At 45.1% G+C, this 14,305-nt stretch overlaps 1 protein-coding gene across 1 annotated transcript in view; it reads right to left on the bottom strand.

The window, feature by feature from the left end:
• The window catches only part of CREBBP (CREB binding lysine acetyltransferase), a 135,717-nt gene extending 121,872 nt beyond the window's left edge, over positions 1-13,845 (bottom strand). Inside the window, exon 1 of the mRNA XM_082643822.1 lies at positions 13,207-13,845. Within this exon, the coding sequence (XP_082499948.1) occupies positions 13,207-13,291 (85 nt within the window). The 5' untranslated portion in view covers positions 13,292-13,845. The remainder of the gene's footprint in view (positions 1-13,206) is intronic.
• Positions 13,846-14,305: the final 460 nt, after the last annotated feature.

Raw genomic sequence — 14,305 nt, 5'->3', positions numbered from 1 at the left:
CAATGAAGAAACCTCTAATAAAAGGATTCTGTTACCCACTACTGGGCATATACCCTGAGAAAACCATAATTCAAAAAGAGACATGTAGGGCTTCCCTAGTGGTGCAGTGGTTGAGAGTCCGCCTGCCAATGCAGAGGACACGGGTTCATGCCCCGGTCTGGGAGGATCCCACATGTCGTGGAGCGGCTGGGCCCGTGAGCCATGGCCGCTGAGCCTGCGCGTCCGGAGCCTGTGCTCCGCAAGGGGAGAGACCACAGCGGTGAGAGGCCAGTGTACCGCAAAAAAAAAAAAAAAAAAAAAAGAGACATGTACCACAATGTTCACTGCAGCACTATTTACAATAGCCAGGACATGGAACCAACCTAAATGTCCATCAACAGATGAATGGATACAGAAGATGTGGCACATATATACAATGGAATATTACTCAGCCATAAAAAGAAACGAAATTGAGTTATTTGTAGTGAGGTGGATGGACCTAGAGTCTGTCATACAGAGTGAAGTAAGTCAGAAAGAGAAAACAAATACCATATGCTAACACATATATATGAAATCTAAAACAAAAATGGTTCTGATGAACCTAGGCGCAGGACAGGAATAAAGACGCAGACGTAGAGAATGGACTTGAGGACACAGGGAGGGGAAGGGTAAGCTGGGATGAAGTGAGAGAGTAGCACTGACATATACACTACCAAATGTAAATAGCTAGCTAGTGGGAAGCAGGTGCATAGCACAGGGAGATCAGCTCGGTGCTCTGTGACCACCTAGAGGCGTGGGAGAGCGAGGATGGGAGGGAGGTGCAAGAGGGAGGGGATATGGTGATATATGTATACATATAGCTGATTCACTTTGTTATACAGCAGAAACTAACACAACATTGTAAAGCAATTATACTCCAATAAAGATGTTTCCAAAAAAAAAAAGATTGTTAAAAATCAGAGCTTGTGACAAAGGAAGTGATGATTGGACACCAACTAACACAATCATATTTTCCCGTCTTTGGACGGGATTAACTCTAAGTTAATTTACACTTTGTTCAGATCATTCTTGCTAGAGGTCTAAAGATTTTGCAATAGGAATTAACCAAAACTCCAGTTCTCACCATTTAACAGATTCCTCTAACCACAGATACTAAAGATGTTTTGCTTTGGATCTGATTTACTTTTAAACTAGTTTTTCTTTTATTTTTTAAATTTATTATTTATTTATAAATTTATTTATTTAATTTATCTTTGGCTGCACTGGGTCTTCGTTGCTGCACTTGGGCCTTCCCTAGTTGCGGCGAGCGGGGGACACTCTTCATTGCGGTGTGTGGGCCCCTCACTGTGGTGGCCTCTCTTGTTGCAGAGCATGGGCTCCAGGCGCACGGGCCTCAGCAGTTGTGATGCGCAGGCTCAGTAGTTGTGGCACGTGGACTCAGCAGTTGTGGCACACAGGCCCAGCTGCTCCACGGCATGTGGGATCCTCCCGGACCAGGGCTCGAACCCATGTCCCCTGCATTGGCAGGCAAACTCTCAACCACTGTGCCGTCAGGGAAGCCCAGTTTTTTGTTTTAAAAATAATATATTTATGTCTTTTTAAAAAGCATTTGGAAGACTATAAAGTGAAAGTGGACAGCCACCAGCCCCCCACTCCCAAGGAAAACAATTTTCAGGGATTTCCTTCTGAAAATACCCTATGGACACATTAGTATATATCTTTTTACATCTAAAAAGGATCTAATTATCATTTCTGTTCTCCATCCTGACTTTTTATTTAACGATTCTCAAACTTATCTCCCATCTTAAATACCCACCACTCTCCCTCCCCAGATTTACAATGGCAAAGGACTCAGCTACTCCTCTTCCGAAGGACTTCTGGGTCACCTTTAGTGTTCTGCAATATCTAGATTAATTAACTAAATTAATAAAAAGGTCTGGAATTAACATGAATATTCTTAGAAGTCCTACCGAGCAAGAGATTGATTTTTACCTTATCTATTATACTTGGCGTACAAGTAGGTTGTTAAGCTACAGACATTTGTATGTCAACTAATAACGTGGTTAATAAAAACAACAGGTTTAAAGAATCTTTTCCAGAAGCTGGGAAACCATAAACAGAACTTCGGTGTGAACCATGGTCGCATGATGTGCAACATGATGACAGTAACAAAACCTCTAATACTCTTCAAGATGAAATTACTTTTTAGAACTTCAATTCTTCCTATTTACAAAGTGTAGAAAAGACACAAAAATCATTCTGTTTTATTTAAGTACAGCACCAAAACATTTTACCATTTAAAAAAAAAGGATTTTTAGAATGAAGCCTGCTCTTCAAATATTAATACTTCCTACAGCTCTGAGATATTTATCAGTCTGAAATGCACCTATAGTGGAACAACATATATAACATGTCACTTTGGGAAGGAGTAAAAAGAGATGGCATGTGCTTACATACACAGCATATGTCTAGCATGATATACAAGAAACACTAGTTGCCTGTGGGGAGGGGAACTGGGTGACTCCGTAAACAGGAAAGGAAGGCTTTTCACTAAAGTCTTTTGTACTTTTTGGAACCCTTTGAACACATCACCCAGTCAAAAGAATTTAAAAAAAAAAAAAAAAAACTTTTTAAAGAAGAATCACCTGTTGATACAAAAATTTCCTAATATCTTAAATAAGAACACTACATCTGACCCTTGAACAAGGGTTTGAACTGCACAGGTCCACCTATACACAGATTTTTTTTTTCAATAGTAAATACCATAGTACTACACGATCTGTGGTTGGTTGAATCTGAGGATGCGGAACTGTGGATACAGAGGAACCGCATAGGGAGGTCCCACGAATATGGAGAAACCGGTATACAGAGGGCAAGTTATATGTGGATTTTTGACTGCAGGGAGGGTTGGCGCCCCTAACCCCCACATTGTTCAAGGATCAACTGTAGTTCTGATTCTTAAGCTGCTTTTTGTGGGGTCTTTTTCCTCCCACAAATAGGGTTTGGGGAGAGAGAAGGCAGTTGTCAACTCTCCCTACAGGTATGAACTTAGATGGAAAAATATACCTTGGAAAAAGATGATATAGCCTCTGGAGAACAAATCACAGTCACTTCCTCCAATTACCCTGGATGTGATGGGCTTCTAAAATTTTGTATTGTTTTTTAAGCTCTAAAAGGATGGTCTGGACTCCCTGGTCAGACACTGCAGGCTCTCCATGACTTTACCTTGCCTTCAGACACCCAGCCTGACTCCCCCTGCTAGTATGTCCTGCAATGAGCTCCAGTGCCCTTCCTCTAAGAAGTTTCCCTGACCACCCAGCCTGAAGCATCTGGTTCCTTCCCATCACAACACTGATTTCAGTTCGCAAACAGACAGGCATTGGTGGGGTTGCTGGACTGCCTGCCCACACCACTGCACTCTGAGTTCCAAGAACACAGGGCCCCCACTGATATCACCACAGCCTAGGAGTGTCCCACACATAATAAGCACATATAAATAGTTTGAATTATATAAGCGTTTTAATATTTGTTGAATAAAAGAATAGATAAATAGTAATACAGTTGAGACTAGAGCTCAGGCCCACCCAACTTCTCAGCCCAGGACAACACCAGCAGTGTCCACATCTAAGAGGCAAGACCACACTGCCTCTAAATGGTAGCCTGTTGAATGTAAAACAAAAACAAAACTGACGTTTTGCAAAAAGTTTACACGCTCTGAAGTGTATACCTCCAGACCTCCACACTTGCTGTTTATGCTGTTCCCTATGCCTGGAATAGCACCTCACCCTGACTCCTGTTCATCCTCAGGTCTCAGTCACCTCCCCCAGAAGGCCTTTCAAGACCCTTAAGAAAAGACTCTGTCCTATGCCCCAATCATGGACCTCCTCTCCAAGGTACTCGGTCACAGCTGACTATAGCTGTCTCCCATGAAAGCAGACCCTGGACCTGCTGTGTCCCCACCACTAGATCTCCAGGACTGACATCACAGTGTAACAAATATTTTCTACATGACTGAAAAATCCTGTATCTAAACCAATGAGTATTTTTGAAAATGCTTTCCATCTTTACAAGTTGGTCCCTTTAAAGGGACTTTGCCCTTTAGGTCATAAATATCTTAAAGAACACTCTAGACAAATGAAGTAAGTAAATATACTCAGGGCTGTGCTGTCCGACACAGCAGCCAATAGCCACATGTGGTTATTAACATTTACATTAATTACAATTAAATCAAATTTAAAATGTAGCTCCTGACTCACATTAGTAACAGTTCAAGTACTCACTAGCCACAAGAGCCTAGAGGATGCAGTACTGGGAGTGTGGGTCTAGAACATGGCCATCATCACAGAAAGTTCAGCTGGACTTAGTGTCAGGAGAACACTAGCATTTCAAACAAAGGAAATGTCCAAACTCACTCTTACCATTGAGAAGGAACCCGTTTTTCCTTAACTTTCAAAGATTGAGAAAGTCACCAGTGTGAGCTAAAAATCACTGAATACGATTTTCTCAGAGATCTTTAAAAGAGAAGTTCAACTCTGGGCAGGCTGTGCTCTTCAAACAAAAACCAATCCCAGAGCAGTAAAGGCACAACCAAAATAACACAAAAATCTATCAATACTTTATGCCTTGTTACTTTCAATAAAAATTACTGATTAAATAAAATGTAAATAAGATTTAATGTTGGGGCAAAAATTCTTTGTCCGCCATGGGGCGATTTTTACTAGCAAAATCCATAAATCACCACACCTAAAATATCTAGGAGACTGGAAAAACAGTAAACTCCAACTGAAGCAACTTCCTATTATAGAATCTGTAGAAAGAGAAAATCCCCACAATACAGGGAGGAGCTGAATCCATTCCTTTCAAGGTCAGTGGTAGCTGAATCAAAGAGGAAATTAAATTTCACTGCTCTTTCTTTCAACCAATTAACCTGACTAAACTGGATAGTGATTCAAAGGCCATTTTCTCCCCTAACTCTGTTTGCTAAAAAAGAAAGACCATTTTTATAGCTTCTCCACGTTCACTTTTCCTTTTTCACTAAGTCCTAACCTAAATCAAGTCCCTGTTCTGAAACAATACGGGAAAAAACAGTTCCGTTTACACTTCGATTTTCCAATAAAGAACAGTTTTTAACTTCAAACACAGACTGAGTAAAGTGTGTCAAACTCCTACCCGTTTTGTGGGATTCCTGAATCTCAGCCTCTAATTCATTCCTTTGCAAGCTGGTACTGAGACTGCACCAGCCCTGATGCTCTACGTGGAACAGGAAGGGGAATCATCTTCCTGTGTACTCAGCAAGAAACGTCCATGGATCTGGTTCTGGGTCAGACCCCTCACCTACATCAGCCCCATCCTCACCAGACCAAGGGTAGGTGACGTCTAGTACTTTCCCACACAATGATACAATAATAATAGCCGCTGCAACCGGCTATATGCCAGGAACCACAGGAGCCCAATATGCAAAGCTAACCAAAGTGAGAAGAAATTGAAAATTCTAGGGGGAAAAATCCCTTTTAGAGATGAGACCCACCCTTCCCAATGAAGTTCTAATGTAAAGTCATTGGCCCAAGGCACAGAGCTGATGAGCTGGAAGCTGAGATCCAGTGTCCACTGAGTGGAGGCCAGGCTCCTTCCTCACTACCTGTATCCCAGTATAAAAAGCTCTGACATTTCCTTCAACTCTGAGTCATGGTTAGAAGGTTCTACTTTTAATCAAGTGACAAACACTCAAAATATTTTAATCCAAAGGAACTGGGTCAAACGCATACGGTCCATAACTGTCAAAGAAAACCCCAATTATTTGATATATTTCTATAGTTCCTGAGTGTTATCATTTAGTTTGTTATCAAACACCAAAATCCACTTTATTCAAATATTGTTCAAGCCTCACTCTACAGGCTATCAGAAGAAACAGTAGCTTATTTTCCTTGCTATTTCATTGGTTATTCTAAGTACAAAATTAAAACACATATAGATGGTACAGTTTTTATAAGGAAAATTCAAAATATTTGGGAGCAGTGCAAAGGGAAGCTTTTGAAATATAAAAATATTTTGCGGGACTTCCCTGGTGGCGCAGTGGTTAAGAATCCACCTGCCAATGCAGGGTAGATGGGTTTGAGCCCTGGTCTGGGAAGATCCCACATGCCACAGAGCAACTGAACCCAGGCACCACAACTACTGAGCCTGCGAGCTACAACTACTGAAGCCCACGCGCCTAGAGCCCGTGCTCCACAACAGGAGAAGCTACCGCAATGAGAAGCCTGCACACCACAACAAAGAGTAGCCCCTGCTTACCGCAACTAGAGAAAGTCTGCGCACAGCAACAATGACCCAATGCAGCCAAAAATAAATTAATTAATTAAAATAAATCTAAAAAAAAAGATTTTGCTTTACAACAGAATTGTATAATCCCGTTCAACAGCTACAACTATTAAGAAACACCTACTATATACACAGGTGTATTAGAAAGACTGGCAAATTAAGAGATCTTCAAAGAGCAGCAGACGGGACATCTAGAAATAGGAAAGTCGGGTTTAACCAAGTGAAAATTTCTTCAGCATTAGATTTTACTATTCTTAGTGATGGTTCAACTAAACATTCTTTTGATTAATGGAAATGAAACATGGGGGAAAACGTTACACGGGATGATATCCAAGGTCTTTCTAAGGGTAAGGTTTTAAAAGAAAGGAATTTGACTTCTAGACATAGAGCTCAAAAATAGCCTTACTTCCCAAATTTAGAACAAGAAAACACCCTGAAGGCAGATTTTTCAAAGTCAGCAACATTCTGCATATTGTCTAAGAACTTGGGGGGGGGGAAGCCACTTTTGCTTACTTCCATGCCTTTCCTAAAGATACCCTCCCACCCCAATCTGTGATTCACATCTCTTCAAGTCAAAGATCGAGCTGGGCAACCTTGCACATGGCTCTTTTCCGGCACTACTGTCAGCAAATCACAGCCCCCACAGAAAGGTGAACACGCAAAACCCCCCAAGAGACACTGGTGCAAGCGCTGACTTCCTGCCTCAATGACTTGCTGCAACGTGACAATCCTGAAAGCTAAGCTTAGACTGAATTGGGAAAGTATGGCATCCCTTCCCCCAATTTATGCAAGAGCTGTGGATGCCACAGCAGACCAGGGGAGCCCATCAGGCATTGGACAATCTTCTGATGAGGGACGCGCCACTAAGGAAAGGCCTCAGAGTGGGCTCAGGGAACACTGGGCACACGTGCTGGAAACCAGAGGGCATGGCCAGGAGTCTGAGAGCTTCTGAGACACCATCTTGGACAACCTGAGAGGACTAGATGCAAGCCATGGGCTGAGATCACACCCACGGAGATGAAACTCTCTGAGTGGCCAGAGTGCTTTTCCCAACACACAGAAGGCACAAAAACCCAGCAGACTTCCCCAACTGCCTGGCTCCTTGCTCTGGCTCAGTGAGAGAAGCCCAGGGGGCACCACAGAACCGGAGCACTAAGGCCCTGCCTCAGGTGCCACCCCCACTTGGACACCCAGCCCTGGGCTTATGCACATGGGGCATTCAGTAAACACTGGGTGAATAAATGAAGCCTTCTTCAATTGCCCTTTCTGACTCATGCATTTGGGCACTTGACTGCATTTTATATTCTTTTCTCAAGTTTTGCCTCTATGTCTTATCTTTGTCAACACAGTTCTAAGCTACTTGAAGGCATCACCAGAATCCTTTGTACACTGCTACTGCATAAGGGGTACCTCAGACTGAACTGTAATATACACAGTAAAGAAAGAGTCACATATTTGTTTGCTGCTTAAACAGTCCATGAAATACACTTCAAAATTAGTAAGAATTTTCAGAACATATCATACTGCTTAAGTTTTTGCAATTTTAAAATTTCATAGCCATTGTGTTCCTACAAAAAAAACAATTGAAAATGGAGGCAAAAATCAGTAGTATTGATTAAAGAACTCCTGGCTATATACTGAATGTGCTACACTACAAAAAGATCTGCCTGCTTGTGCGCCTGTGTGGACACGTATACATGGCTACTACTGTTTCTAGAACCATCAGCAAACGTGGCTACCAGGGTGCACCCACTCTCCCCTGTCAGGACGGTGCTGGCACCACGCACTGAGCACTCACTCCAGACCAGGCACTTCTCACCCAGCATCTCATTCCACCTCCACCATCACCCTTGGAGATGGGGATGGTCATCCTCTCTTTTTCACAGATGAGGAAACTGAGGATCCTCAGAGCACCAGTCCCACATTACATCAGGGTCACAAACTGCAGCATGAGGGCCAAACCACCTGGCTGTCAGTTTTCGTAATGAGAGTTTTGCTAGTTTTACTGGCACACAGCTGCACACATCCGTGTACATATTGTCCAGAGCTGCTTTCACGTCAAAATGGCAGCACTGAGTTAGCTGCAGCAGAGACCTTGTGGCCTGCAAATCTGAAATTATGTCCTCTGACCCTTTACAGAAAAAGCTTGCTGACCCATGTATTTGGGAATGGTACAAACTGCAAGACCCTCTCTCCAAGCCTCACAGCCCATCAGCAAACTAAGGCTGGGAGGGCCCGCAAGAAAGTGCCTTGGCTATGCCCAATTTCTTCTGAGCACAAAACCTCTGTTAAGCACCATCTCTTCACGTACCCTTGGAATATACTTGAAATGCTGGTTTGAATGAGATAAAGAGGTAGTGCCCTGACTAATGTTACCCCAAGAACTAAAATGGCTTAAAGCAAGCTTTTCTAATCTTCAAAACTCACAATAAGGAACATTTCATCTTAACCCAGGAAAGCATACTTCGGCAAAATCATTTTAAACTATTTTGTTCTCAAACACATTAAGTAAAAACACAAAGCTGGCACTTATGTAGCCCCAAATAATCACTTTGTCACACAACTATCAATACAATGGCACAAGTTAGAAGTTGTAAAACTACAGGCTAACAATGTAAGCATCAACTTCCAATAGTAGGATTAAGCCTAAGTCCCTTTACAAGCCATTCTCAATATGTTTGAGAATTACAGAATCAAATTCAAGCTTTAAACAGCAGTGATTCTCAATCTTTTGCTCTACTGTGAAGGCTCCCTTGGTGGGATTCATACTTACCTGCCATCCCCAAGGAACTTCAAATGAGGCCACTGTTCTCACTGCTCTCACAGTTATTCAAAAATCCCTACTTTTCTACTAAGTAAAAGCTAAGCAAAGTCATGAAAAGCCCTAGAAGTCTCTACAAAAAACTCACATTTCCTAGTTAGCCAGAACTTAGTAAAGAGATGAAATAACCTAACTGGTCCTCAATTACCCACTGCAATAAACAAGAACGTAAGACCAGTATAGGCCGTGGATAACACCCTGCTGCACCAGAATGAGAGGGAGCGGGGAGCTCCTACCCCAGGCCCCTAATAGGAAGAACACTCTCCTGTTCCATAGCTGCTGACAAACTTTCCCTACAGGGACTTAATTCACTTGCTGGAGTTAAGCTACTGAAACTTGCTAAGTACTATAGTCTCCCAGGTCCATGAATGAAGTAAATTCCATGTTTATGGATGTAGATTTATAAGATGAATTTATCAATTTACTTTAACGATCTAGGTTTGATTCTGGTTTTTACCCTTTATGTTATTTTGGGCAGATCACCTCTCAAGTCTGGTTCCTCACCAGGAATTGGCAGGAACAGTATCTTCCCTTCCTGCCTCACAGGTTGCTGTGAGGACCAAACTGAGGTGATGGGGAGAAAAGCACTCCGATACGTAAACCTAAAAGCTCATCATTTTGCCGTAAAAGGTATTTTGGTTGGTAACGGTATTTACACCAAGTTTCTTTAAATATAGTTTTCTCTTGCACTTAAAGGGATTCACAGTATAAAATGTAACCACAACTGCTTAGGGACATTTATACAGCACAGGATGAAACATACCTGTGTTCAACTTTCAAAAGGCAGTCCTACAAAACTTTTTTATAGTATATCTGTTGAATGTAAATTTGGCTTCAATAAAGCTGACCAAAAAAAGTCTACTGCTTGCCTAGATATTTATTTGTTCCACACTGTTAAATCATGAATCCTTGCTGCTGAAAGACACTAATATGCTGATTTAATTTGGACATATTAAATAAAAGTTTCCAAAACACACAACTAAATACACACTGGTAACACAAAGTCCTACTTCTCATAAAGGGTGCCAAGTAAAGGAAGATGACATTTGTAAAAAAGCGTTTACGCCTTCAATGTAAAACAAGAAAATGCTACTTCAACAACATCTGATACCATCAAATTCTGTGCCACTCCAGAAAAAAGGCTGGGGTTGGGTGAAAAGTACTGCTTTTCCTTCTCCCTCTTGTTACCTTCCTTTGGGGTACATTCCCGATTTCTGCATCAGGTCTGCACTCTCTCCTCAGAAACCTTCCCTGACCTCCCCAGCCTGCACTGATCTCTCCCATCTGTCTCTGGTGGCAATGACATTTATCAGAGATGCCGCCTTACCTCACTGGAGTGCACGCACATACACGCTCCCCCTGCAGGCAGCATCCTGGCTGGTAACTGCCTTACCTTACTGGAGTGTACGCACATACAAGCGCCCTGCAGGCAGCATCCTGGCTGGTAAGCGCCCCAGCATCAGGTGTACTATTCTGCCCCTCCCGCACACCCGCCCCGGGACTCAGCTGACACTGATGGCTCCACAGGCCAGTCCCCAGAGACATGCACTGCATCGTGACAGTCCAAGTCACTCTTATTTCTCAGGCCACCAAGGCCTCCTCCTTCTCCTCCTAACCCTTCAGCTCTTCCCATGCAGAGCTCCCCTCCCTCAAATTTTATCACATAAGCATGGAACATACCTTGCTCTGCCTGGCCCAATTTTATCCTAGAAGCCACAAACACACATCCCCTCACTAAAATGACGCTGTCTCTCTCAAGAATGTTATTCCCAGGTCTCTCCCCACTTTTCCACCTAACCAAATGCTTTCACTCCTTTGACTGGTGTAATGTAATTGCTTTAGTCCTTTATTGGCTTTAATATACATCCTTAAGATCTCTGTTTTAGACTAGTAGTTATAGGAGACAAGGTTTTATCTTTTTTAATATGCTCAATTATGACCCCTTCCGTGGCCCACCACGCTAACAGACCCTCTCACAATAATGTGATGGTGATGATGTGCAACCAAGGACCCAACATAAATATGATGGTGAACTTATTCTTTGGATTATTTAAACAGAACTGTTAAAAACTGACTTTTTTGTTCCACATTTATAAAAGAGCCCCAATGTCTTACAAGGATCAAAGTTGGAAAAGAAGGGGAAAAAAGTGGTCAAGAGTAGAAAATCCTTTCTGATAAACTTTGTTGTGATTAGCAGCACATTAAGTAAATATGTGACCATCCAATAACAGAACTACCCAAAAGCCAATCCTTTGGGCACCATCTTGGAAACAGCTGAAAGTATATAGTGGGACAAGCCTTTTTGTTAAGTGTCATGTTACTAATTTGTCCTTCTTGATAAAACAAAATCTACAATAACCTCATTCAACAACAGAAAAGCTGTAAAGCCATTCAAAAGTTACCAGTTTCAAAGGACAAGCTTCAAAAAAAAAAAGGACAAGCTTCAAGGCTGAACTTGTCTGGTACGATCTACATTTCATATGATTAAAGATTTTTCACTCAAACATGCCAAGATTAATGAAGCAAAGGAGATCTATTCTGCAGTAAAATCATAGTTTTTTTCAGGCAGTAAAATCAGAGCATTTAAATCTTGGTTGTTCCCACATTTCTCACTTCAGATAAGCCAATTTTACAAAATTACATCAAACTCAACTCCTTATCAGTTTTTAGAAAGAGTATTATTAGTGACATATATCGTGAGACTTACTGATTCTTCCCCACTGTTTAACAAATTTATTTCAACCAGACAAGAATCTTCTTATGATTGATTTGTTTTAAAAAAAATTGTTTCCCTCACTTCTACTTTAACAGTCTAGGAATTGTATTAAAACTGAAGCCACAAAATTCAAGTTTTGTTTCAACAGTAGAAATAGATTTTTAGACCACTAGTATAAAAACACTAGTGGTCAGTCCCAGAAATATTTGCACAAGCTGAACAGCTGTGTCTACTGCAAATCTGAAGGCATTGCTGCAGCAATATAATTCAATTTGGACCCATTCATTATAAACTGATTTTCAGATGCTGCTACTGCAAGACCGTAGTGGAGAAACGCAAGCTGCGCTGGGAATCAAATCATTCACAGCGGCGCACAAGTTTTTATTTTACTGCAAAGGAGAGTTCTGAAAGAGGAAATACAACTAGTTCATAATGCTACCGTAAACCAGCCCAGAAGAAGCTAGCATTATTAAATGAACAGAAAACTAAAATACTTCTCTTAGGTAACTGATATGATTACCTAAGGAAGTTTCCAGGGAAGTTGCTTAAAAGAATGATTTATTCAGTACCCTGCTAAAAAATTTTTTGGGAAAAAATGTAATTCCTACATTCCTGAACATAATTTTTAAATATATATCTACACTGTAAAAACAACACAAGCGCCCTTGGAGACTGCAGCCCAGGTGAATCTGCTATTTAACTTTCTTCCGAAGTCATACACGTGAAATTAAACACTCCACAGCAACTTTCATGACATCTTGCTAACGAAGTTTGGGGTTGTGAAAAATGGAATGACTTAGGTGACCAGCAACAGGAGTTTTCAAAATAACTACTAAGCATTTTCCCAAGGAGCACATTCCAAGTAACTAAGTCGTAACTCACAGGCTGGCTGCTGCTATGAGTGTCTTCTGGTCGCAGCCTTGTGAATGTGTTACCAATTCAGAAAACACTTCGGGTCCGCTTTCGGCTGCACTATTTCCTTTTCTCACTAGCAAACCTACCCTCCGCTGACATCCCTCCAGACAGCCACGCGTGTGTCGACACACGGCGGCAGAGAGAGGCGTACGGAATCACCACGCAGAATAGACACACTCCACTTTACTTTTTCTCCCTGGAAGTACCCCTCGGTCTCCACGCGAGGAGGGTTCACCAACTCCGGGCGATCCGAGCGCACCAACATCCGAGCGATCCGAGTGTCGCCCTACTCGGGCCCCATGACAGTCTTCCGACAAACTTCCCCCTCTGCGGCGCGGGTCCCGGGGAAGGGGCTGCGCGGTCCTCCGTGAGTTCGGGTCCCCCGGGGGCACTCACCTCCAGGTGGGGCTGACAGCGACCCCCGGGGCCCCTACCCCCGGCCCGGCCCCCTCCTCACCTGTGCTGTCATTCGCCGAGAAGCCTGGCGAGCTGAGTTTGGCTCGTTTGGGGTTGGGCGGTCCGTCCAGCAAGTTTTCGGCCATTTTCACCTGCTCGCGAAAACAGCCCCGAGCGCGGGCCGCGGGGTCGGAGAGGGCTCCGGGGCGGGGGTAGGCGCCAGCCCCGACGGGCTGCGAGGGGAGAGGAGCGAGCCGCGAGCCGCGCGAGCCGCGAGCCGCGAGCGAGCGCCGAGGGAGAGGGAGGGCGCAGGGCCGGGTGGGGGAGGCGGCGGCCAAATCTCAGCCACAGCAACAGCGCCCCGCAGCGCTCACCGCCCGCCCCCGGCCGCCGCCGCCGCCGCCGCCGCTGCCGCCGCCGCCGCCGCCGCCGGCCGCGGCCCCCTCATCCCCTGCCCGCCTCCCGAGCGCGACACTCCGCGGCGGGGGCGCCCCGGCGGCCCGGCGGTGCCCCCGGGCCCGGCTGGCAGCGACGGCGCCCGGCCGGGCGGCTCAGGCAGTCCCCGGGAACATGGTGCCGCCGCCGCGCCTCCGCCTCGCCCCCCCCCGCGCCCCACTTAATTAATTCGCTCGCGGCCCGACGACCGGGGGGCTCCGGGCTCCGCTCCCCGCCCGCGGCCCGCCGCCGCCGCCGCCGTGAGGAAAAACAATGCGCGAAGCGGGGCCGCCGCCGCCGCCGCCGCCGCGGCCCCCCCACCCCCCGTTCCGCCGCCGCCGCCGCCGCCGCTGCCGCCGCCGCCGCCGCCGCCGCCGCGACTCCGGGAGGCCGAGCCGAGAGGCGAGCGGGGCCGCCGGAGCGGGCGCCGAGGGCCGGGCGGAGCGGGCCGGCCGGGCGGAGCGGGGTACGCGGGCGGTTGTGGGGCCCGGGACCGGCGGGGCCGAGTAGATCGCGCTCGAAGCCCCGGTCGGGTCCGCGACAAGATGGCGGCTGTTGATTCCTCAATTAAAAAAAAAAGAAAGTTTTTTTTCTTCTCTTTCCAGAGCCTGAACGGGGAGGGGGAGGGGGCGGGGCACGCCGGTGCGTCACCCCCCCCGAGGCGTCACCACGCACGGCCCCCGCCCCGCCCCCTCCACCTGCGCCTGCCGCAGCGGAAAGAGCCG

Source organism: Mesoplodon mirus, assembly GCF_964341445.2.
Source record: "Mesoplodon mirus genome assembly, chromosome: 15".
Lineage (NCBI taxonomy): Eukaryota > Metazoa > Chordata > Mammalia > Artiodactyla > Ziphiidae > Mesoplodon > Mesoplodon mirus.
The sequence above is the reverse complement of the archived record's forward strand: the minus strand, read 5'-3'. Positions and strand labels throughout refer to the sequence as shown.